This window comes from Stegostoma tigrinum, chromosome 21 (genome assembly GCF_030684315.1).
Source record: "Stegostoma tigrinum isolate sSteTig4 chromosome 21, sSteTig4.hap1, whole genome shotgun sequence".
NCBI classification, from domain to species: Eukaryota; Metazoa; Chordata; class Chondrichthyes; order Orectolobiformes; family Stegostomatidae; genus Stegostoma; species Stegostoma tigrinum.
In genome coordinates, this window is record NC_081374.1 from 27,401,279 (window position 1) to 27,427,778 (window position 26,500).

General features: G+C 39.5%; 1 protein-coding gene across 6 annotated transcripts in view; it reads left to right on the forward strand.

Annotated features, from left to right (window-relative positions):
- Positions 1-26,500, forward strand: part of LOC125462716 (innate immunity activator protein-like) — an 83,369-nt gene that overhangs the window by 38,463 nt on the left and 18,406 nt on the right. For 3 of the 6 annotated variants that reach the window (XM_048552982.2, XM_059653412.1, XM_048552983.2), the window contains 5 exons: positions 5,191-5,322; positions 17,706-17,830; positions 18,814-18,936; positions 21,396-21,621; positions 24,637-24,672. In XM_048552982.2, coding sequence (XP_048408939.1) covers positions 5,268-5,322; positions 17,706-17,830; positions 18,814-18,936; positions 21,396-21,621; positions 24,637-24,672 — 565 coding nt within the window. In that variant the 5' untranslated portion in view covers positions 5,191-5,267. Of the gene's footprint in view, positions 1-3,607; positions 3,884-5,190; positions 5,323-16,887; positions 17,118-17,705; positions 17,831-18,813; positions 18,937-21,395; positions 21,622-24,636; positions 24,673-26,500 lie in introns of all 6 variants that reach the window. The other 3 variants (XM_048552981.2, XM_059653411.1, XM_048552984.2) reach the window with 2 other exon arrangements.

Below are 26,500 nucleotides of genomic sequence, written 5' to 3' on the forward strand. Positions count from 1 at the left end.
GCAAATCCAGCACGCTCTGTGTCTGCTGGACATATGCACACACACTTGAGCTCCATCATTCTAGCCACTGGTGCTCAGTATTAACTCCAGTTGGAGGGAACGTAATCTCCCTCCAGCTGCCCCTTGCTCACAACGACACAGGATGGTGCTAGTAGGCACACAGTCAGAGAAAGAACCACCGACAGCCCTCCAGAAGCTTCCTTTCAGGGCACCCCAGAGGTGGCTTGGCCTTCTACCTCACTTCTGCCTGCCACCCTCAGTTCTGTGGAACTCAAACCGACTGGTGTCTGGGCAGGATAGACTCAGCACCTCTGGGCTCTTTAGACACGACTATCCTGGGGTCATCAGACAAAATTCTAAAGCCACCATAAGGCAGGCTCCTTGCATCCCTGCTGTGGAACTAGAGACTGCATTGTAGTAGTGGGAGGGAAAGGGCCTTCTGAGCAGACATCAGTGAAATTTCATCGAAAATACATTCTCACAACTATAAATGTATCCTCACTTTCGTATCATCAGCTGTGTGAATGAATGTAATTCTAGTATTACAAGGTACAAAGGGTAAACATTCTTTAAAATTAGTATCACAAGAGGATGCTTGTCCAAGGTGTGAAATGAACAGCTCCTGCATCATGTACAGTCAACATGGCCTTGGATGTTAATTGCTAATTTGACAACTAGATTGAATCTTTCTAGGCTGCAATACATTTCAGCAAAGTATAGACAAGGTGGAGATGCTGTGGATATCCAAGTAGCTGCAAAGTGAGTGAGTGTAAAGAAAGCAAGAAAGGACACCCTGAAAGACATTCTGGTCCAAGCCATGAGCTGGATGCCATTTCCTGCATGCAGTGTCCTGGCAGCACCATTAGAATGAGAGGTGCCTGTGTGCTGTGAAATGAAACACTGAAGCGCAGAACCTGGAATGTAATTGGGTTGGCTTTGTGTCACGATGATGCAATGATGTGCTCCCAATTCTAATTGAGCTAACATATCCACCGAAGTATCCATATCTGACCTAGTGGTCAGTGCAGAATACAGCCATGCTGGTGCCTCCTGTAAGGGATCTGTAGCTCCTTCCTCAGAGATGGAGGCGATGTCTTGCGGGGCTCCCACATGACAGCATTGACTCTATAGATTCCACAAGTGCTTAAAGGAGACAGAAGAGACAATGACTTGCAAAACGTGAGTGGATGTTTAGGCATGTTGACAGTTAATTCACAGTGCTGGCTTACAGTGCAGGACTAGACAATGATTCTCACTTGCTTGCTGGGATGGAGGCTTTGGCATCACCACATGAATGATTGCAGTCCTTTCCAGGTCGGGTAAAGGTCCTCTCCTTGTAGGAAGTAAGAACACAATTGTCAGACACCCCACTTCCCATCTTAGTTTCTCCCTGCTCTACTATGGGCTATTTTGTCCTGAAATGAGGGAAAGGGAGAGATTGAGTGAGATTAATGCTGTTGACATTACTGTTAGAGTTGGTGCAGGTAGGGGAAAGATGTTGAGGTATCCCAAGTGAGTGAATAGGCAGTGTAGAGTAGGCTTGCAGAGTTAGTGGTTGGGGATTTGGGCTAGGCAACTGTGAGTGAGGGAGGATGTTGCATGGAATAGTAAGAGTGGTAGATCATGTGCCTTATTAGGAGGTTGGTGCCATAGCAGGGACAGAGTGATTGTGAGGTGGCCATTACATATGTGAAGAAGAGAAGGTCATTGCAAAGCATCCGTCTGGACATTGATACCACATCAACCAGACTGGCAGCGTCCAGTGGCATGAACGTGGTCTCTTCTGCTGGTCCTGAGTAGAAAGGACAGCACTCCTTGGCACCATTCCATCCACCTGGGCCTCCTGGCCCTTGTCGATAAATCAAGTGACAGCAATCTCTGGAGCAATTTTTCACATGAAGTAACTATGTCTTAAATATGGCATCAGCGCTGGAAACCTTGGAGATGTCCCAGCAATGGCACTGGGACTCCAGGAGATTCCAGCAAAGGCAAATGCTTCCAGTTCTACTGAGAGGGAGCATGGGACAAGCAGAATGCCATTGTGGCATGGTGTGCAGCTAATAAGATGTGTTTTGGAAAACAGTGTTAGAAACTTCTCTCGTCCATGGAAACAAACCCTCCATAAAACTTACTAAAACTGACATTAGTTATTTATGTTAAAAATCAGTCGATATGTCCCTTTCCCACTGTATAGTGTCATTGGATGTCACATCACACAATGACTATTTAAGCATTTTCATTACATTTTATTCTATTGTGACATCATGTTATCCAAAGAAATCACCAACTTGGAAACAAAATGTTATTACATAGAACATAGAACAGTAAAGCACAGTAGAGGCCCTTCGGCCCACGATGTTCCGGCGAACTTTTACCCTAAATCTAAGGTCTATCTAAGCTCCTTAATCTACCTTATTCTATTCTTGCTGCCTGGCTTTGTGCTACGCTAAACCACAGGGTAAAACAAACATGTGAGCCTCTAAAGTGGAGATGAGGACATAAAATGCTAAAAGACAAGGCAAGGCACAGATGCTATGGGCATCCAGGTAGGGACTAAGTGAGAGGACTAAGAGAGCAACTGAGCAGCCCTGACATGGTGCCTTGTCCAGTCCATGAGTTAGTTGCCTGAATCTATGGGCAAAATGTTCCTGCAGCAGCCTTATCGAATGGTGGTGCAGGCTTGAGGAGCTGAATGGCCCACTCCTGCTCCTATTTCTTGTGTTCATATTGTTTGCATATGGTGCAGGAGCTACTCAATTCACACCTGGGAGCACGGAACATCATGTAGCATTAAGGGTGACTGGATTCTGCACCTTCTGTGTTGCAGTTGCAGTTAATGGGAGGTGATGGTGAAAAGCAAATGAAAAACAAATGTGTTAACGTATTCCCAATGACGTGCCACCTATGTGACCTCTGAAGCCTTCGTCTGTACGGCTAGGCAGAAGGAACCTGCCTTACAGTAGAGTCCATTTGGCTTGGAGGCTTGGTCAGGTCGCATTTTGTTTATAGACGTCTTCAGGGATGTTGAGTGTGTCTTGCCCAGACTATAGTCAGTTTTACCTCTCACAAGGGTGACTATGGCAAGCAGGGTTGATTTGGAAGGTCGGCCACATCTCGGGAACGCTGACAGGAGACTCTCAGGTCAGTCTGTCATTCCTCCTTTAGCCTGAGAGAGGAAGGGCCTACAGGCTCTGCTCTGTCTGATTGTGAGGAAGGGACACCCAGAAGGAGCTGGGGTCCCTTGTGTCATTGTCACCTTACCACTGGTGCTGAGTAGAATGTCATAAGGGGCAGGAAGTACAGCGTGTTAATTTTAAGCATGTAATCAGCAATAAACAATGCTTCTCACTTCAGCATCCTCAGTCCTGGTCTTTAGCAGCCAGCCTCTCAGGACCTGGGGAGATATTTTAATAATGTTGGGTACTTGGGGTAGTTCAAGGCGTGAGGGAAGATTTTGCATATGACAGTAAGAGTGATGCAGCATGAGCCTTGTTAAGAGGTAACAGAGATTGAGCAAGTGTTAGCCAGCTGACAGCAGATGACAACATTCATCCTGGAACAAAGAAGCCCATTCACCTTCTTCCTGCTCTGCTGTGGTTTTTTTCAGGCAATCAGGATTACACAGACCTGGGAGGTGAAGTTAGACAAAGCTGACAGGGTCTGCTGTCATGTCCTGCTCTGTCACTCCTTCGTGAAGCGGATATCTCTCCAATGTATCGCCTAGACTTCTACCACAAACTCCAGGTCCCTGGCCACAAAGTGGGGTGCCAGTTTCCTCTTCCCAGCTTTGCCCAGTGAATGACTACAAACACACAAACCATTTGTGGACTATCAGCCCTTGACAGGCTACAAAACAAAATTTTAAATTTGGTGCCTCCATCAGGTATGCCTGTGCAAGTGGGAGAGTTGGACTGGCATCAAATGAGAGGGGCATGGTTGGTAGTTAGAATCAAATTTGGAACTATAGTGCGAGAAAATTTGCTAAGCCTAAAGGAGAGAAACCTTCCATATATTCAACAAAAATAACACATTGCCAAAGTACAGTAAAATTCAGCCCTATGGAACTTACCTCTTATCTTGTTTCCTTTCCATTGCCCTTCATAATCCTTTATTTCATACTTGGCACACTCTAAATATTGGTATCAAGAGTGCTCTTTAAATGAGGGTCAGTTTGCCCAGTTGGCGGGTGAGCGATGCTAACTGTATGGGTGCAGTATCCACACTGGCCGAGATTACCATGAAGCTCCCACCTTCTCAACACCACTCACCTAAGGCATGGTGAGCCTCAGGTTAAACCACCACCAATCATCTCTCTCTTATGACAGGGTACTCCTATGGTGATCTTACCTTTACCTTGCTATTTAAATACAGGCCGTTTTTGGACTGCAGTAACAGTCATTTTGAACTAACAAATCTTGGTGGTCTGATTCTAATTGTTATTTAAATATATCAAAAGATATCTCAAAAGATATTCACGTAGCTGAACTTTAATGTGAACAGAAATTCGTAAGAATGTATATTAGGAGACCAGAAACAATGAGAAACGCAATTTGTAGAGAATCTTGCAGAAACAAAAGAGACATGGCTGCAAATTACCTCTAATTACAATTAGATATTAACAGAATGAGATGCTAGGTTATTTTAAAAAAGGCCTGCATTTAGTAAAATCAAGAGGAATTTGCTTTATAGTTTGCTCATATATATAACCATGACACATCCCATGTATATGTTAGTTGCTTTATTATAAACAGGTATTAGACATCTGTTCAAGCACATAAAGAAACTCTGCTGCCAAGTTTATTGTTTTATTTTCTGCCAAGCACTGCCAGACACAGTTAAAGATAGCAGCAGTAAATATACCTGATGTGATTACAGGTGTTCTTTAAGACCACTCCCGTACTCCTGCACCAAGGTACACATTCGCGTGCTTAGTTTCACTACCATTTCTAGAGATTGAAATAATCCCTCATTTAGGCACAAGATGAAACACATCCAGGACAAATTACTGGCCTCTGATTTTATTTTTGAATAATTGCCAAGGTTATTAGTTTAGTCAACATGGGCAGAATCTGTAGGTTGAAAACAGGAAATGTTATCTCTGGAATTTTTAGAACTCTCTGATCTTTGTGTATTTTGTTGACAATTTAAACATCAATGTGTCTTCAGTCTGTTTTATTATGTAATTATCAGGTGAATACTTCCAACCTGCTCAGAGTTAATTATTTCTGGACCAAAGGAAGATTACTCAATATTATCTTCAACTGACAATGGAAAATAAGGATGAAGCTAGTGATTCTGATAGTGGGGTAATTCTGCAGTCAGGTAATATATTTCTTTTAATAATATTATTATTAATTCTTGATTAGATCAACTCATTTTCTTATTATTACTACTGCTTTCTTGAATTGATTGGGTTGTTTGGTGATTTAATTTTACGTACATTTATACTTACAGACATCATTTCATTTTTTTAAAAGTCTGCATTTCAATTTTGAACCTTGTTCTAAAATAATATCCTGAGTTAATCCTAAAAATCCAGAATTTTTCTTTGTCTGTCTCAGCTATTTCTTCACATAACTACCGTGTTGAATTAATGTTCTTCCTTGGATTTCAGTTTTGAATGTTTTAAAATCAATTTTAATGATTTTGAAAACAGCACTCATAATGAGATTCACTACCAATAAATATTAGACTCCTTGACTTTGCATGCCAGATGCCATCTAACCCTGACAGGAAAGTAACAGTGGTGAAAGATTGGGTCTTGGAAAGACTGTAACAGAAGCTACAAAAATTTAGTTTTAAACATTGTAAGGTATGCGAAATTCACTTCCCCTCCCCGATAAATGTTGCCATTGATGTTTTAGCTTTATGGTACCATCAATAAACAAGCAAGAACGAAATAGCATTATTCTAAAACTGCTTGAGATCAGGCCAGCTTTGATATTCTTCCATTTCAGATAGAGCGAGGGGAAGACAATTTCACCTATGATGTTGGTTTAGCATTGATAAGGTCCAAAACCATTTGTAAAGTAGGAACAATTTGTGCAGACATTAGGTAACAAAGTTACATTGAATGCTGCAAATTCTAAATTTAGAATGACTTCATGTCTGAAGTAATATATTTTATTACTTTTATGTACTTTAGAGTTAGATTGCTTGGAATTATGTAAACTATAATGTGCTAATAACAGCATTTACTGTGTTAACCAAACATATACCAATTCATGAGTGATAATGGGAACTGCAGATGCTGGAGAATCCAAGATAATAAAATGTGAGGCTGGATGAACACAGCAGGCCAAGCAGCATCTCAGGAGCACAAAAGCTGACGTTTTGGGCCTAGATGAAGGGTCTAGGCCTGAAACGTCAGCTTTTGTGCTCCTGAGATGCTGCTGGGCCTGCTGTGTTCATCCAGCCTCACATTTTATATACCAATTCATGTTGCATTGCAATACTTCTATTATACAACTTGCACTTTATCACATGAGCTGTTGAATAATCCTCTCATATCTCTCCTTAATAATAATTTTGTTGCATTTTTTGACATATATTCACACAAATATGAAACGAGAATTGTGAACCTGGTCATTAGATTTTAAGACAATTTGCAATTGCTGATTAGAGACATTACCCAAAGAAAATGATAGAAAAGTCAAAACTAAGATGCTTTGACCCCTGGTTCTTTGAAGCTAAAATGTTAGGGAACAATTTTAATCCTTTGTGAAGTGCAGTTGTAGACACTTTAAAAACAATTCTGTTATTGTCTGAGAACCATAAAAGATGCTTAGTTGTGTTAAGACCACAGAAGAAGGCACGCTTTCTCTTCAACCAATAATTCCTTTCAAGAAAACATTAGAGAGTGTAGTACGAAAAGCAAATGAGGTTCATTAGGCAAATGTTCTTCATCAATAACATGTTCATTAACAGATTTTTCATTGCATGTGTGAACATGCTCTGCATTTAACATCAACTAGAGTACAAATGTTTGACATGGTCAGATGAATTTCCACTCTTAAGTATTTTTGTGCAGGTCTCAACTGCTTAAGATAAGACTGCGTTGCCAAAATAGTAGAGAAAGGAATTTCAAAGGATTGATCATTCATCCAGCCATATCCCACAGTTTAATTTCAATGCCGTTATAACTGATAATTTTCAGCAGGGCATGTCATTCTAGAATAACAAAGCATCCAAATTGAAAGAATTTAAGTTAAAGAAAGTTTTCATGACTAAAGCAAATTCTTCAAAAGGTTTATTTTGTTAAAAAAATGAAACAAAGCATATTTTAAAATATACTGGAATGAGCAAAACCTTAATTCATTTCAATTAAGGACATTAGCAACAGTGTTTATACTGTGTCTGTATCACATATGTAATGATAATACAGTAGGTTGGAGGGCACTGTGAATGTGTAACTGCAACCTTTGTGATTCGTGTGGATTAGCAATATTCAGAATCACTCCTCCAGCTTTAGTTAAAATAAAGGCATTTTGTTTCAGTTGAAAGCCCTTCAATTTTACAGCTTTGAGCAGAACATTGTTGAATTAATAAGTTTTGCTAACAGCAATTAGATTGTGGCAAGTCTTATATTTTAATGCACAAAACCTGGTATTAATTATCGGGATTAGAGAAGATAGAAATCATACTGATACCACTAATGGAAGATTAGTGGCCCTCAGTCTAAAGCACATTGCCAAGTCGGCCAATTTTATATCTCACCCATGATTTTCATTTGTTAAACAATGAATGTATAAAGTGTAAAACTGATTTATTCTTCATCAAAGTTCATAGAAGGTAAAAATTTATTAAAATAATATAAGAGTATGCTTCAGTGGGTGAATGACTGGGTAGTAATGATCATAAAATAAGCAGGCTTAAGGTAGTTAAGGAAAATAATTTTCAAAAAATCTGAAGTGACAGTGAAAGCTAAAAGAAAGCAAATTTTGGGGTTTTGCAATAGGATATCACACAGGCCAGACTAGAAACAAGAATACCCTGTATTGCAGTCCTGTGCAGTGGTAAACTTGCAATGCAAACTTATACACGTAGAAGCATAAAGCATTGAGTGCACAACAGTACATACCCTGGCAGACCACAACAGGTGAAATTGAAGCCACGTTCTTTTGAGCCATTCATGGGTGCTGACCCCCCTCCCCCTCCTCAGCTATCTCTATCTAGGCTACCTCTGTTGGTTGGGATGGTCCTTTGCTCTCATCCATAACGAAAATAACTTCCCTTCACTCATGGATAATTCTCAGGAGAACCTTTAGAGAGGTGTCACTTTTTGTCTCGTCACTGATACCGCTAAGAATGGGCTAGGGTGATGAATAGAGTTTGAGTGATACTCCTGTCTAAAGTGCTGTCCATGTCTTTTAAAATATGAAAATCAGAAGTTTTGAACTCCCTGCCTATAAAAGTATCATGGTCATGCATAGTAATGAGCTGTGAAGAATTAGACCATGCAGGTCGATGATAGTTAGCCTCAAAAGAAAATGAACAGACTATCAAATGTCAGTGGCATAAAAACTACTGGAAGCCATTGCAAAGACAAGATTAATTCCCATTTGCCAAAGCATGGGTTAATGGGATAGTTGGCATGGATTTGTTAACGGTAACTAGTTTATGTGTGACCTGACTGCATTCATTGTGAGAAGTAAGCGAAGCTTCTTAACACAGAAGGTTGCTAAGTTCTGGAATGTATGAGCTGAAAGTACAGTGGAGGCAAATGGGGGAAAAATGTTTAAAAAAGGAAATTACATTGAATTGCTCTTTCAAAGATCCAGCATAGGCAAAACAGGCTGAATGTATGACTTCTGTACTATAAGCTTCTATGAACAAGGAATTGGCTCAGACTAATGAATACAAACAAGTAATACATCATATTAAATATAGTGACAGATAAATTAATTCGTAAAATTCAGTTAGGATGAAGGATAGTGCAAAACTGCATTATTTCTCCAAGAAAAAACTGAAAAAAAAATTAATAAGCAGCTTGATGACAGTTTTAGAAAATTAGTGCATTTTGCTAATTTGCAGTGTGGTAGGGTGGCAAGGTGGCTCAGTGGTTACCACTGCTGCCTCACACAGCCAGGAAATCTGGATTTGATTCCACCCTCAGGCGACTGGCTGTGTAGAGTTTGTACATTCTCCCCGTGTCTGCGTGGGTTTCCTCCAGGTGCTACTGTTTCCTCCCACAGTCCAAAGATGTGCCACTTAGGTGGATTAGCCATGCTAAATTGCCCGTAGTCTCCAGTGATATGCAGGCTAGGTGAGCTAGCCATGGGAATGTGGGATTTCAAGGGTTAGGTAGGGGTGGGTGGGTCTTTGGGGGATGTTGTCCAGAGGCTTGGTGTGGTCTCAATGAACCAAATGACCTGCTTGCACACTGTAGGGATTCTATGCTTTGAAAAACTGAAGTGGTAGAACAACATTGGAAACCACCAATGAAAATATATTGAACCCTAAGTTTATGTACAGACGAGCAAAACATGCAACTTTAAAACTATAGAAATATACATGAATAAGTATAAGTTTTAATGTAGCAACAAAATTACCAAACCATATGGTGTTTATCCAACACTATCCATAGTAATGCACTTAAGCCTATTCATTTTCCCTTCTCTTGCAAAGTCCTCCTCATAACTCTCTTTAACTTTAATCTTTCCCACCCAGACATTCTCTATTTTCAAAATGTGTTTTTCTGACAGTCTCGCTGTTTGCGATGTTTTAGTGTTTCTGGCACTGTTTAGACAATATAGGGCAGTGATTCCTGCCCTGTCCGTTCTTTGGTACAAAACCCAGGAGTGCCTATGAGAAATGAGTAGGTCTACCCTGGCTGTGCTCAGTTGTAACAAAAAGAACAGGATAATCTGCTTACAGATAGTGACATTATGTAGTGCATAAATGGGGAGGTGATTGCCTCGTGGTATTGTCACTGGACTGCTAATCCAGAGACCTAGACAGCCTTCTGGAGATCTGAGTTTGAATCCCTCCATGGCAGATAGTGGGATTTGAATTCAAATAAATATCTGGAATTAAGAATCTAATGATGACTCTGAATCCTTTGCCAATTGTTGGGGGAAAAAGCCATCTAGTTCACTGATGCCCTTTCAGGAAGGAAACAGCCATCTTTTCCTGGTCTAGCCTACTTTTGAATCCAGACCCACAGCAATGCGGTTGACTTCTAATACCCTCTGGGCAATTAGGGATGGCAATAAATGCTGCCTAGCCAATGATGTCCTCATCCTGTGAATGATTAAAAAAAACTAAATCATAAAAAGAATGTTTCACGTGTGACTCGTTGACCCATCTTAGGCTACAGGGAGAAGGGAAGCGTCAATTTAACAAACAGTATCCAGCTTAAACTTTAGGTACCGTTAGGATAATTTGTGTTAATCCTGTTCTTTGGCAGAATACATTAAAATGGCCTCTGAAAGTTTTATATTTTTATGTTGTTATAAGACCATAAAAAAGGCGATTTATACAAGGTGATACTTTTAGTCATATAGTCTATAAAATTTCCATCACTAAAATGCTAAAAGGAATCTATCATGGCAATCATCCCTGTCTCTAAGCCAGAAGTTCTCAGATCAAATCCCACTACAGGGCTTGATGTATGTGGAAGTTCTGTTCATAACATGGCTAAACAGGTTGAGTATCAACCAGCAAATTCCTCCAATGTGTGCTTGTTGCAAGTGCTAAAAGCAGAAGAGATATCTGGTTCATCATGTGATGGCAAGAAGCTTGGAGACTCTCATTATTCCTCGATCTGGACTATAAAAGTATGTGTAAGCACCTGTTGCCAGAGTGACTTGGATTCCTTCAGAAACCACTCAACTGGTGTAGATTAAATTGTTGCTAACACATGGTGTTCAATTCTCATTTTGGTTGCTGTCTTGGAAAATTTCATCAATTTCGCCTCCAATGTCCAGCCTATCCTAACTTTCACCTGGTTGACCTCTGATTCTTCCCTCCTCATCCTTGACATTTCTGTTTCCATTTCTGCGGTAGGCTGGCCACGAATATCTACTACAAACCACTGACTCCCACAGCTATCTCGACCATACACCCTTACACCTTGCTTCTGGTAAAGACTCCATCCTGTTCTCTCAGTTCCTCCGTCTCCAGCGCATATGTTCAGATGATGCCAACTTCGACAAGGGAGCCTCTGAACTGTCCACCTTCTTCCTCAACTTAGGATTCCCCAGCTCCGTTGTCGACAGAGGCCTCACCTCTGGGTCCCACCCATCTCCTGCATTTCCGCCCTCACCCCTTCTCTTCCCTTCCGCAACAGCAATAGGGTTCCCCTTATTCTCACCTACCATCCCACGAGCATCCAAATCCGGAAGATCATCCATTGCCTTTCTGCCACCTCCAACAAGATACCACCACCAGACACATATTTCCCTCCCCTCTCTTGTCTGCCTTCATCAGGGATAGTTCCCTCCTGGACACCCCGGTCCACACTTCCTTCACCCGCAACACCTCCCCACAGACCTACGGCACCTTCCCCTCTAACCGGCAAAGTTGCAACACCTCCCCTTTTACCTCCTCCCCCCTCCGATTATCCAAGGGCCTAAACATACCTTTCAGGTGATGCAACAGTTCACCTACATTTCCCAAAATCTAGTCTAATGCATTCACTGCTCACAATGACTCCTCTATATTGGGGAAACAAAGCATAGACTGGGTGACCATTTCACAGAACATCTATGTTTTGCTCACAAGAAAAGACCCTAAACTATCTGTTGCCTGCCACTTTAACACACCACCCTGTTCCACGGCCTACATCTCTGTCTCTGGCCTGCTGCGGTGTTCCAGTGAAGCTCAAAGCAAGCTAGAAGAACAACGCCTCATTTTCCGCAGCCCTCCAGACTCAATCTCGGTTCAATAATTTTAGGACCTAGTCTCTCCAAGTCCCAGCCCCCCACCCCACACAGCAGGCCTTGTTACCACATAGCCTGCCATTACACACCCCCTACTGTTAGTCACTAATAGTCCGCGTTAGCAACTATTCACCCTTCCAGCCTGATCATTATCAACTCTTTGTCTGTCCACATGCTGTTCTCTCTCTTTAGACTCTATCCTATCATTTACTCCCCCCCCCATCTTCCACCCTTTTCTCTGCACGTAAACTGACATTTTCCCAGCTATTGTCAGTTCTGAGAAAGGGTCACTGGCCCTGAAATGTTAATTCTGTATTTTCCTGCACAAATGCTGCCAGACCTGCTGAGCTTTTCCAGCAACTTTTGTTTTTGTTCCTGATTTACTGCATTCGCAGTTCTTTTGGTTTTGGCTCCTGTCTTGTCTGACCTGTTATAGTGCTGAGAGTTGTACTGCCTTCAGGCAAAGAACTATGGAAGACATAATGAGGAAAGTTAACACAAGAAGAGCTTTCAGATTAGTATTTTTAATGTATGTTGTGCTACTAAGGAGATGCTACATTTTTGCAGAATTGCGTCACAATTACTCTATCTGAGATGATAGAGTAATACGAGGAGCAAACACTTCATAGAAAAAAATGTATAACTTTATTTTGAAATATAAGGATCCTCATTTTTTGTTGTGTATTTCTAAAATATAGTCAGTATATTCCAGTGTATAAGTGAGATTTGCATCTTGGTCACATTTTAATTTCCACACCTTAAGTGGCACATTATTTTTCGTTAAACAATCCATTTGTCATTTAGCAAACCTCTAGTCATTTTAACATGTTTGACAAAACAAGTCACAACCTGTCTTTGCTGTTACAATCATACATAATTTGAAAACCAGCATGAACTCTCACTTCCTCTACTGACAGAGATTTGATTACTTTAGTACTCTGCTGTGACTTGTAGATGAAGTCAGGGAAATATGTGAAGATTTATGCTAACTGGAATTCAGACTGCATAATAATTGCTTTCACATTGTGAGCCACAAGTCTTCCTTCAGGTCTTGAAATACACTTTGTCTCTTATTTAAAAGCAACATATCAATGTAAGAATGCTTAAATGATTGCTATCTTAACAGAGGTGTTAACCTAGTTCAAATAATAACATCAGCTAAAATGGGGACAAAAAGAATTTTGTTTGAAAATATTAGTCAGTTGTAAGCAAACAATTGCGCAGCATGATTGAACGGTCTTTGATTTGAAGAGCTTTTGACTTGTGGTAGATATGAAGGAGTTAGTGAGATTGTGCCAATTTCCTGAAGTGTTTGGTATGAACCCTGAGCTCAGTAGAAATCTGGCCCTTATTAGCATTTTATCTGCCAAGTCTGAGCAAATATGAATGGTAGGAAGTCCACATTTTCTCCAAAGAAATAGAACAGAATTATTTGATAAGAATTTTAAGAAATGGCAACATGAGTAGACCATACAGCCCCCAAGTCTGCTCCAACATTAGCCCCCAGGTCTGCTCCAACATTAGTACAATCAAGACTGATCTTCTGTGTCAATTCCACTTTCATGCCAACTCTATACATCCTTTGATGTCCTGAGAACCATAATTGAATATATTTGAAGCTGAGATGGAAAATTCACAACCCTCTGAGTTAGAGAACTCTAAAAATTCAGAATTTTCTTCTGGCAAAGAAATTCCTCCTCATTTCAAAGCTGAAATGATAAGCCCCTCATTCCAAGACTGTGATCCTGTGTTCTAGATTGCTGAGCTAGGGGAGATTATTTTAAGTCTCCACCTTCTTTCAGAATCTTGTAGGTTTCAATAAGATCTTCACTCAGCCTTCTAAATTCCAGAGGATTGGAAGCAGTCAAACTAACAGAGCTTTAACAGGTAATGAGAAATGTAGGTAAAGGCCGAGTCACCATGGTCCTGCTTACTAGAGGATAGCTCTGTCATTAGAGAGAGATGACTGTTGGTGGTTTAACCTGAGGTCACTATACCTCAAGCAAGGGGAGAAGTTGAGAAGGAGAGTCATTCATAGTAACTTCAGCTGGTGCAGGTATTGAACCCACACTGTTGGCATCACTCTTCATTGCAAACCAGCCGTCCAAGCTAAACAAACCCCAATATACCAATAGTATTCAAATTATGAAAAATAAACAAGAAATTGGCAGTTGCCAATGATGTTCATTTAAAAAACCCAATGTAGACGTGATGGGCCAAATGGCCTCTTTCTGCACCAAAGCACTTCTGTGATTCTATGAGGAACATTCACATGCTCTAAAAATCTGTTTCAAAAAAGAACTTGTCTTTACTTTCTTCTGAACAGATGTTGTGCAGTGTACAAATATCCCTTTAAAGAACTCTGATTAGGTCACCCCATGTCTGTGTCAATGGCAGTGCAGGAGTGGTGTGGTATCCATCTGTTGAACCTGTTAAAAATAGGATCCTGCCTTAGTACGTGGAAGGTCCCAGGTGAAGATGACAGCAGTCCTACCAGGAATGGGAATGGTGCCATTTTCTGTCTGCCATTACCATGAGCCCAATGAGCTGAGGGTGTAAGACATGACCCTGTTGTCACTGTAAAGACATGCATTTTTTGGAAGGTTGTGGTGACAGGGTATGAGCACGAAGGAGAAAAATTAAATTAATTGGAAAGAAACAGTTTCTTTTGACTTCGTGAGTGAAAGCTTTTCTAGAAATAAATTTACTTTGGCAAACTATACACATTATTAGGAATTGACTGCTTTATTGCATGTACCAGAGTCAAATACAGACTTCTGAGTCTTTTACATTTAACTTTATTGTTTCTGACTTCACAAAACTAAAGGTTTGTTGCCAATTAATACCTATTACCATGAATGAATAATGTTAATTATCAGTAGTAAATGGTAGACATTGATGAATGGAGTATGTCAATTGGCTGTCAGTGAATCAGAATAATCCAAACAAAGGGGAAACCTGTAAAAATAATTAATAAATGTACCCTTTCATAATGGCCACCAAAAGCAATTCTTACTGAGCAGTGACAATACCTGTTACATTCAAACAGATTTTTAAAAAAATCAGGGATGCATTTGGTGAATGATGCCATTGCATCAGTGGCAATATCACATACATTACACGCAATTGAAAGAATTTTCCTGTGCTGCTGGTGACCTTTGCAGAGTGATCACAACTATGACTTTTACCAGCTTGTCCCACTTTACAATTTAGCTGGTTATTTTCCATAGAGAGTTATTAAAAACTTCACAGTCCCCTATTATGTTCTGTTAGGAACAAAAGTAATTTCATCTTTGCCATGATTCATTTAATAAACCCAAAGAAATCTTTTAGTAATGAATTGTCTTGTTCTAAAATTCTACTGCACCTTTATGATTTACTAAATGTAAGCGAATTTCATATAACAAGCTATAGAACTTTTAATTTTGCAGATTTTGAATTCATTTGATTATGGTAATGGTTGCAGATAATAAACTGGCATCAGTCTCAGAAGAGAGGGCAATTCCTGACCCATGAGCCCAACCCAGTTTTTGGACCTTAAGTCTGCTCTTGAGTCACTTTGTAGCAGCCGTGAACAACCAGATAAATATTGTGGTGGCTATGATGTCATTAAAAGGGTTCCGTTTTCCAGTTGCAGCGTTAATTATTAACCATAGACAATAAAAGGGAGGTGCCAAAGCGTTGCTCAGACATGATATCAAGAAATGTACAGACATATGGGATAGGCAACATGACTATGAGTCACAGCAGAACTGATTGCAACACCCACCGGATGTTACTACTGCTTTTGTCAGTAAGCTGGCTGAACATTGCCTTAAATTAGTTTATTTTTCAACATTCCCTTTCCTGAACAAAGTTTGTATTGCTGTGATATGGTTCAATGGACACTTGCCCAATAGTTCAATGCACCTTTGAATATCTTGCTTGTAATGTAAAGGTAAAGTCTCCATGGTCCTACTCTCTCAAAAGACAAAGTCAGCCAGTGATGGTTTAACATGAGGGTCTCCATGCCTCAGGCAAGAGCTAAGGTTGAGAAGACAGGACTTTCATGGTAACCGCATGGAATTGAACCCAAACTATTGGCATCGCTCTGCGTCACAAACCAACTATCGAACCAACACAGCTAACTGGCTGTGTTGTGATGTGTCAAATATAAGCATGAGAGTGCCTTCACAAGGCACTTTACAATGGAATGAACAAAATGTAAGAACAAATTACTGCAGCATTTGTTGTTTGCAATGGAATAACATAGGTCACAAAGTAGAAATGAGGAGGCTTTGAGGGAAGTCTTTGCAGAAGTAGACTTCAAGCATGCTTCTCAAGCCGGGAAAAACATAGCATGTCAACATTTTGAGAGGCAAATTCCAAATTACAGGTTAGTGATCTCTGAAAGTTGAGTTGAAGGAAGGAAGCCCATATCATTTACAGCTAGGTTTGAGCTGAGATATACGGAAAAACATTGCAGAAATTGGATGAAACATTATAGTGGATAGACTTTTAACTGAGGCTAAGAACTTTGAAATTAAGTGGTTATTAGACAGAAAGTATCATAAACAAGCTGGGTCTTGCCTTCATTCAAAAGGCGTTTTCCTTAAAAAGCCATAGAACAGCAATAATTTTTCCTGACTAACTGAGCAACTCCCTAGCCTATGTGCACCAAAGCAAATTAATTTACCACCATTTTTTACTTGCCTGAGTTCATGGACCCAAGATGGAAATTAACATGAATCTAACTCTTCAGTAGCTGGGGAGACATTAGGAAATTTGCTTGAAACTTCAAAATATACTTACATTTTATTAGAATTGCAATATTTAAGGAAATATTCAGATATTTTACAAATAGTTTTGAAATGTTAGATTTGTCAGTTAAGATGGTTTATTTAGTGTCTATTTCAATGGCAGATGCTCTTGTTTAAAAAATGACAGATGGCTAATTCTTTCAACAATTCACATTCAACAACACTGTCACCTTTAATATTTAAAAACATCCCCGTATTCTTCATAGATGTGTTATCAAAATGGATAAATGCCCAACAAAAGAAGGAGCAAATGAAAGCATGGACAGAAACTCTTTGGATTTGGAGGTCAAATGAATGTGGATTTTAAACAGGAAATAAGAGAAGTGGAAATATGTGGGTTTTTTGAAAGAGAAAGAAACACTAAAGAAGCAGATGAAGACAGAAAATTAAGCATTGTTGATGAAACAAACACCAGAATGCAGTATCTTTGTGCAAGGTAATTGTGAGAAAATACTGATAAGTGCTAAACCTTCAGCAAGAGACAAGGTTTCATCAAATGTTTAAACAATCATTTAAAATCATCCAGGACAAGATAATTGATGCCAAGCACCTAGTGCATTAACATTCTAGAGGAAATTGATTACAGGTACATTGGCCTTAGCAGGAGTGGCTGATGGAATGAGAGAAGCAGAAATGTTTTTGCTGAGTTTAGCCTCACTGGCAATGTTAAAATGGAAATGTCATTGAGAGAGGATTGGGTAGCAGAGATGAAGACATCAACGTGCCCTTCTGAATTTGTTGAAAGTGCTCGGAAGGAAGGTGTGGACTTATTCAAGGGAGGCTCAATGGCAGGATAGTACATGTGCAGAGAGGTATTGAATGGCTGAGGATAGGATTGAGAGGATCAAGAGCTCAAGATGGGAAAGGACAACTAAACTTATGGCAAGGATGGAGAGAGGAGAGAAGGGTTGATGAGAAACATAATGCCTGGTGTTCCAGAATTGACAAACTTCCTGCATTAAGAAGCTGCCAAGCGTATTTATGCAATAGTATCCTTAGTTCATAACTGGTGTTCTATTCACAGGATCTGACAGCCCTCAGTCACCAACGAAAGATAAGTATCGGTCTGTCATTTCACGTAAGCAAATGCTAGAAGAAACTCTTGAACTTTATTTGGATGAACTGAAAAAACTGTGTTTACGTGAATCTGTGAGTACCAGCTTCTGAAAATTTTTGGGTTTATGATTTCAAAGTTTTCTAATTATAGTTACAGATATAATACTTTTAAAAATTTCTTCATGGGGTCTGGGTATCATTGCCAAGAACAAACTTATTTTCCATTCCTAATTGTCTTGAGAAAGTGGAAGTGAGCCATGTTCTTTTACTGTCGCAGTAAATGTGGGCTATTTGGAGGGGATTTTCTGTGAATTTGGTGTTGCAGTGTTTCTAGGTCATGATTGTTTGCAATTTAGAGAGTAAATTACAGATGGTGATAAACCCTTATTTTTCTAAGCTGTTGATCACATAATTTTGGGAGTTGCCACAATAGATTGTCTATAATAGATGTTACATGCCACTGCCATGGTGTGCCAATGGTGAAAGAAGTGAACTTCAATGTGCTGGATGGCATGCCAGACAAACAGATAGCTATGTCTTCCATCATGTTGAGCCTCTTAAGTTTTTGTAGAGTTGTACACAGTCTGGAAATTTGAGGAATATTCCAAAACAACTCCTGCCTTTGCTTTGTAAATAGTGAATGGACATTGGGGAGTCAGGAGACGAGTTGCTTGCAGCAGGATTCCCAGCTTCGGAGCTACTCTTGCAGCCATTATATTTATGAGGCTGGTCTTTTGGGTTTCTGGCCAGTGGTGATCTCTGAGATATTGATGGAAGCAGGTTCAGCAATGGTGACATAGTTGAATGCTAAATGTCAAAGCGAGGTGGTCAGATTTTCTCTTGTTGGAGGTGGTCATGGCCTGGCATTTAATGTGCCATGAATGTTATTTTTCATTAACAACAATTTATAATAAGCAGTTACATTGTGTTATTATCTCATGTCAAAAACATATTTCCTTCAATGATTTGATTGAAGAATTTTAAAATTTTATATTTATTACTCAATTAGCTAGCTCAGAGATCTTTATTAACTTTGCAAATTCAACTATATATATTTCAATATGTTTCATCTTTAGGAGTTGACAGGGTATTTGCCAAAAGAGTATCCATTAGCAGAAGGGGAAAAGCCACCCACAGTCCGGCGCCGTATAGGAGCAGCCTTTCAGTTGGATGAAAAGACAATTACAGCTAAAGGAGAGGTAACTTACTATGTTTACTTATAACGCATTTTAGATTAACACTTGACATCCAACAGAATGCCGCCACATCAAACAATTGTCTTCTTGTGAAAAACAATTGTCAGAAAAGGTAGACACAAATTATTACGTTCTTCAAGGCTTTAATACTGGTGCTAAGGTTAATTATGAATCACCATTGGTCTATATAATTGCATCTGATTTGCTTGATCAATTGTTTTAATTTCCTGACCAGTTATCATTTTGTTATTTTGTGCTAAATGGGATTAACTTTGAACAGATTTAGCAGGTCAAGACTGGGCATCCATGAAGCACAGTGGGACATCATCAGCAGCTGAATCATAGTGCAACAGAACCTGAATCTTTATGGCCTTGCATATTCCATCCTACTATTGCCATCAAGGCAGGGGATCAATCCTTCTTTAATGAAGAGTGCAGGATGGCAAGCCAATAGCATAACCAAGCATATCTAAAAATGAGGTGTGAACATCGTGAAGCTACATTACAGAACTATTTGCATGTAAAACAGCACAAGCAGCAAGTGATGGACAAGACTCAGTGGTTTCACATCAATGGATCAGATTTAAGCTCTGCAACTGTGTCACGTCTCCTCATGAATGGTAGTTGTCAGTTAAATAACTCACTGGAGGAGGTATCCACAAATGCCCCCATCCTCAATGATGAAAGAACCCATTACATCACTGCAAAAGATAAGGCAGAAGCATTCGCAACCACCTTCAGCAAGAGTACTGAGTGGATAATCCATTTCAGTCTCCCACTCGCAATATCACAAGTGCCAGTCTTCAGCCAATTCAGCTCACTCCATTTGATATCAAGATATGGACAAAGGCACTGGTTACTGCATAGACTATGGTCCCCAACAACATTCTAACAATAGTACTGAAGACATGTCTCCAGACTTTGCTGTACTCCTAGGCAACTGTTCCAGGACAGCTACAACATTGGCATCTACGTGACATTGCAGAAAATTGCCCAAGTGTGTTCTGTACATAAAACACAGAACACATCTGGTTTAGGCAGTTACTACCACTTCAATCTACTGTTGCTTATGAGTAAAATGTTAGATTAAATACAGTGCTTTCAAGCAGCATTTGATTAGCAAAACCCACCTCACTGGTGCTCAGTTTGGTCTCTGCCAAGGCGTTTCACCTCCAGACTTCATTACAGCCTCAGTTCAGACATGAACATAAGAGCTGAAATGTGAAGGTGAGATAAGAGAAACTGCAGTTGACATCAATGTCACATTCGATCGAGTGTGACATTGAAGAGCTCTAGGAAAAAATGAGTCAAAGGAAAAACTTTCTGCTACTTGGAGGCATACCTGTCATAAAGGAAGATGGATGTGATGATTGGAGGTCAGTCATATCAGCTCCATGACATCACTGCAGCAATTCATCAGGGTAGTTTCCTAGCCCTAAACATCTTTAGCTACTTCATCAATGGCCTTACGTCCATCTTAAAATCAGAAGTGGGGATGTTCACTGATTACTGCACAATGTTCAACATTAATTTCTGAATCGTCATGTATTGTCATTCCCTCAGTGTCACAAGACCAAAATCCTGGATCTTCTAAATGAATGCAAAAGGAATTAAACAATAAAAATGCTATTCAAATCCAGAAAGTAAATTGGGACAATAGTGAATCACTTTAAAAAGAATCTTTGGATTGAAATGTTCTTGAATTATTTTTAAAACATAATGTATTTGCATAAAGACCAAAAATGGGGTCAAATGGAAGACACACAGATTGAATTCTTAACTGAGTCAGATGTCCATTAAGCTTTTGTGAGACACAGGATGTTGTTCCATAAAATTGGTCTTCATTATGCTTGTTTTAAAACTGTGCAACAAAATCCAGTTTCTACCTGAAATATTCTTTTAGCGTTGTTTCTGATTAGCCAGTTAAACCATAATCTCCAGGTCAAAAATACCCCAAATTTGCCAATATATGATTTTCTAACATAATTTAAGGTTGTGACTGTGGAAAGTGACCAGGGTAAGATATAGTATGAAATTAATGTCAGAAGATCCCAGTTATGTAATGATATATGTTATACCTAATGCTGTAATATTCCAAGGAATCCTCATCAAACTCTGAGCTTCTTCATTTTCTGAAGAAGGGTCTGGACCCAAAATGTCAACTTCGCTGTTCCTCTGATGCTGCCTGCCCTGCTGTGCTCCTCCAGTTACACACTATGTTATCTCTGACTCTAACATTGGTAGTTCTTATGATCTCTGTTCTTCTAAAACCAAGTTTTCAACAAACATACGTTTTTATTAACAGCCATGGCATTTGGGCGCATTATTTAGATTATTAGAAAACAAGAGCATTCAATATACTTGAAGGAAATTTCATGCAAATCCCCAGATTTTCAATATTTAGTGACATGGACATAGAATAAGAACACTAACATGTAGTTTGATTTATATCTGTTGTCCAGGACTCTGAACTTGCCTCTCTGGAGAGAGACTTCGCCTTGCAGTTACAGTTTGTCGAGGCAGCCAAGCGCCTGTCACAAGAAGCAAATCTAAGCAGGCAGATAAGAAAACAAAGAAAACATGCTTGTGTAAAAGAGCAAAAGAAACTAAATGAAATCAAGAAAGCCATAAACGAGCATCAAGAAATGGCTGGTGGGCGAGTGCTGCAGACACGTAATGTAATTGAAGGTATGTGACAATTTTAACTTGCCTCCGGTATAATATCCAATGTTACTTGTCACCACAAGAATATTGTGAAGTGTTTTTCCTTAAAGAAATAGAACAGCTTTTTCCTCAGGCAGGAGCTGGTTTGTGATAACAGGCAGGGTATAACCAAGAAACATGCAACTACCAGTCAAAGTGGAATTTTGCCAATAAAGACAATGCTTAAATGCATATTACCCATTAACATGTGAATACTCAAGTTCAAGGGTCAAAGGTTGGCGTCTCTGGAATCTGTACATGCCTTATGTTTTCTGTTACTACAGGGAAGAAACATTTACTCTTGATTTTTTCTACAGTTCTTGGAACTCAAATTGGTTTCAATTTCTCCTTTTAAGATATTGAACTTACGTTGAAATTTGTTTCAGGGAACATCAGAATCCCTACGTTACCTCATCTAAATAACAAACAGAGTGTTAGAATGGCACAGCTGTGCCAAAAATAATCATCCCAGAATTAACAATAATTAATGATTTAATTAGTTAATAACAAATATGTAATTTAATATCAGGTAATTACTTACGTTATAAGAGCAGAAAGTTCCAGAAAAACTCAGCAGGCCTGGCAGCATTTGTGGAGCGTGAAATGTGTTTTGAATGCAATATGACTCTTATTCAGGAAAAATATGTCAAATCTTCTTCAATTTTATTTTGTCGCAGATGATGCCAGGCTGGCTGACTTTGTGCAGCAGTTTATCCTTCTGTTTCATTTTTCAGCCATTTGTAGTATCTCCCTTTCAATTAAAAAGGTTCCTTACCAAAGCTTGATTGTCCCTGCATGATGCACACTTTTGTTTACATAAAATTGCTGAAGTTTTTCAACCTCATGTTCAGTTTTACAGACAGAAGTCACAATGCATAGTCAATATCAATGATCAAATTGATTGTTTTCAGACTGAACAACCTCAGTGCTCTCAAAATACAGTATTACATCGTAGCGTGCATTACTTTATAGTCTCTGTTTTGATATTTTAAAATGCCTTCGTTGTTTTATATTCACTGTTCAAACTAATAATCATTAGTAATGCTTACATGATGCACAACATGTTATTGAAATTCTTATTATATATTTAGGTACATAATTATTGGAGGCAATGTGTCTGATCATACATCCATTAAAAGTATGACGCATTGCTATCAGCACTTTACACATATTACCTAACTGTGGAGAATATAAAAGGAGGTTACTGCCTATTGAACATTCATTTGATGGTTGAGATCATTGAGAGTTACTAAAGAGGTGCTGTCTAAGGAGACTTGGTGAATTTCTGCCGTACATTTTGCTGCTACTGAGCACCAGTGACGGAGGAAATAAATACTTCTGGATGTGGTGTCAATCAAGTGGGCTATTTTGTCCTGGATGGTGTCAAACTTTGTGAATGTTGTTGGAGTTAAAATCATCCAGTCAACTGGGGAGTATTACGTCACACTCTTGACTTATGCCTTGTAGATGGTGAACAGGCTTTGGGTAGCCATGAGTTGAGTTGCTTCCTGCAGGATTCTTAGTCTCTAATCTGCTTATGTTGCCATCATATTTACATGTAGGGTCCTGGTCAGTTTCACTTCCATGGTAACCCCTAGGTCATTCAGCAGTGGTAATGTCATCGGCTATCAAGCAGTAATGGTGACATTCTCTCTCGTTAGAGATGACTTCTACCTGGCACATCTGTGGCAGGAATTTTATTTACCGTTTGTCAGCCTAAGCCTTGATATTACCTAGCTCTTGCTGCATTTGGACATTGACTGCTTTTATATTTGTGGAGTCACAAATAGTGCAGATTGAAGTGCAATCATCAGCAAACAAGCCCACTTCCAATTTTATGATGAATGGCACATAGAATGATGTTGACTGCCTTCCGACAACCACAGCCATCTTCCCAGATGCAACCATTACTCCAAGCTTTGGAGAGTATTCTCATTGATTCCCATTGACTTCAGTTTTACTAGGGCTCCTTCATGCAACACTCAGTCAAACATTCCCTTCAACTCGCCTCACCTCGAGAATTCAGCTCTTTTGTTCATATTTGAACCAAGGCTATAATGAGGGCAGGAGCCATGTGGACCTGGAGGAACTTATATGGAGCGTCAGTGAGCAGTTATTGCAAAGCGAGTGGTGCCCAACTGCACTGTTGATGACACTTTCCATCATTTTACTGACAATCAACAATAGACTGACATAATAGTAATTGGCCAGGTTGGAATAGTCATCTTTCTTGTGAGCAGGTGATACTTGGGCAGTTTTGCACATTGATGGGTAAATGTTAATGTTGTAGTTCTTCTGGAGCAGCTTGGCTAGAGGCACAGCATTTTCTGGACATCTTCAATACCAAAGCGCAATGTTGTCAGGGCTGAAAACCTTTACAGCATTCAGCTCCCTCAGATATTTCTTGATATCACATGAAGTGAATCAAATTATCTGAAGACTGGCAGGGATCTCAGGAAAAAGCTGAGAAAGTTCATGCACTCAGCACTTCTTGCTGAAGATTGTAAATGCTTCAATCCTATCGTTTGCACTGATGAGATTGGCTCCCCATGTCATTAGGGGCTTTGATATTTCTGGAGCCTCCTCCTCCACTGAGTTGTTATCTAACGCCATTCACAACTGGAGTGCAGAGCTTAGATCTAAACTATTGATTTGTGGAGAAACTTAGCCCAGTCTATCACTTGCTGATTATGCTGTTTGTCATGCAAATAGTCCTGTAATGTAGCTTCAGCAGATGACACCTCACTCTTAGGTATGCCTGGCTGTACTATTGGCATGCCCTCCTGCATTTTTATTGAACCAGTGTTGACCTCCTGACTTAGAGTGGGGTTTATACTGGTCCATGAAATAATAGATTGCAGTTATATGCCATTTTGCTACCATTGATTGCCCAAAGCACTTCTTTTATGCCTAGATCTGATCTGCTAGATCTATTTAAATGGAAACATAAAGGATAAGGTTGTATTAAAATTTAATTTCTCACAACTCTTTTCGTTTTAGAATTGATCGCTTCTGATGACAGTTCTCTAGAAGATGGTAAGTTCTCACTAAAGGTTGTAATTAGAATTGGGTTGTTCAAGGGGTTATTGGAATTCAAAAATCAAATGGGGTGTCAAAAGGGCTGATGGTGGCAATCAGTCATTATGTGCATTGTGCATGTAAAAATTTTACATCCTGAATATTCAGTCTCATCCACTAGGTCGGTGAGGTTTATATACCGCAGACTAAACTGTGGTCTATCAATCTGAAGACAGACTTGGGAGAGGTGATGGCCTTGTGATGCTAGACAATTAATCAAGGGACAAGGTAATGTTCTGGGGACCTGGTTCTAAATCTAAAAACCTGGTGGATTCGAATTTGATTAAAAAAATGTGAAATTAATTGTTTAATGGTGACCATGTCGGGGGAAACCCACCTAGTTCACTAATGTCCTTTAGAGAAGGAAACTGCTATATAAAAACCGAAAAAAACAGGATTTTGTAAATCAGGAACATCAGTAAATTGGATCTGAGGAAGCATCACCGGACCTGAAATGTTAACTCTGATTTTAATTCACAGATGCTGGCAAACCTGCTGAGCTTTTCCAAGGAACTGCCATGCTTACTTGGTCTGGCCTACATGTGATTCCAGATCCACAGTGATGTGTATAACTCTTAATAATTAGGGACAGTCAATAAATGCTGGCTTAGCCTGTGACGTCCATATCCCATGAATGAGTAAAAAGAAATAAATTTGGGAAGATTATTTTTTGATTGCCTTTTTTGCTGTTTTAGACATTCATTGCATGCTGCAGGATTCAGACATACTTTGCTTGTGCTTCTGAGTTTCCACTGGACTTTCATTTGTCTGTTTATGTTTTTCAAATTTCAGCTTAGCCTGTGGGAAAGCCCAGGAACAGAGCAATGGGGCAAACATTCCGAGCTCACACTCTGAAATAGAAATATAAAGTGCTGGAAATGTTCAACATGTCCGGTAGTATTTTTGAAGAGAGATACCAGCTCAATGACCTTTCATCAAAGATGGAAAAAAATTAGAAATGCAACAGTTTAAAGTTAGTGAAAGTAGATAGGTGGGAGTAAGGACAAAAGGGAAGGTCTGTGAAAAGGTGGAAGGTTTGACGTTAAATGACAAAACAGCTGTTGTAAGGCCAAAGGAAATGGTAAAGAAAAGATGCAACTACAAGTCATAGGAATGGCAGAATCATGACACAGGCCCTTCAAAAGCAATAAAAAGAGAAAGGAAACAGGAGAGAAACGCCATACAGTAAAGAAAAGGAAACAACATACAGACAGATATTATAATTTGAAATTGTTGAGCTCAATGCTGAGTCTAGATGGCAGTAAAGTAGTTAAATCAAAGATGAGGTGTTGTTCCTTGAGTTTCTTTGGAATGCTGCTGTGTTAGGCGAATGACAGAGAGGTCAGAATGGCAGCAAGGAAGAAATTTGAAAGAGGGAGGGCAAGGAGCTTGGGGTTAGGTTTGAGGATTGAAAGGGAGTTGTCCCACAAAGCAGTCACTCAGTCTGTATTTGGTCTCCCATTGTAGAAGGAACTTCATAGTAAATGGTTAATAGAACAGACTGAATTAGAAGAAATTCAAGTAAATCGCTTAGATAGAAAGCTGCCATAGAAAGGAGAGGGCTATTGGTTGTGTTTGAAGAATGGACTCATTTGTAGCACAATATTAGTGTGGAAGAAGGAGGAGCATTCTGATTCTGATGACTTGAAACAAATTTGACAAACAATTCCTGAAACGTGCAAGAGACACATTTCAAACACATAACAGAATTTCCTAAAAAATAGTGCTTTGATGAATTTAGTAGCTCCTAGAATACCATCTTTCTGATAAATTTGACATTTTATTG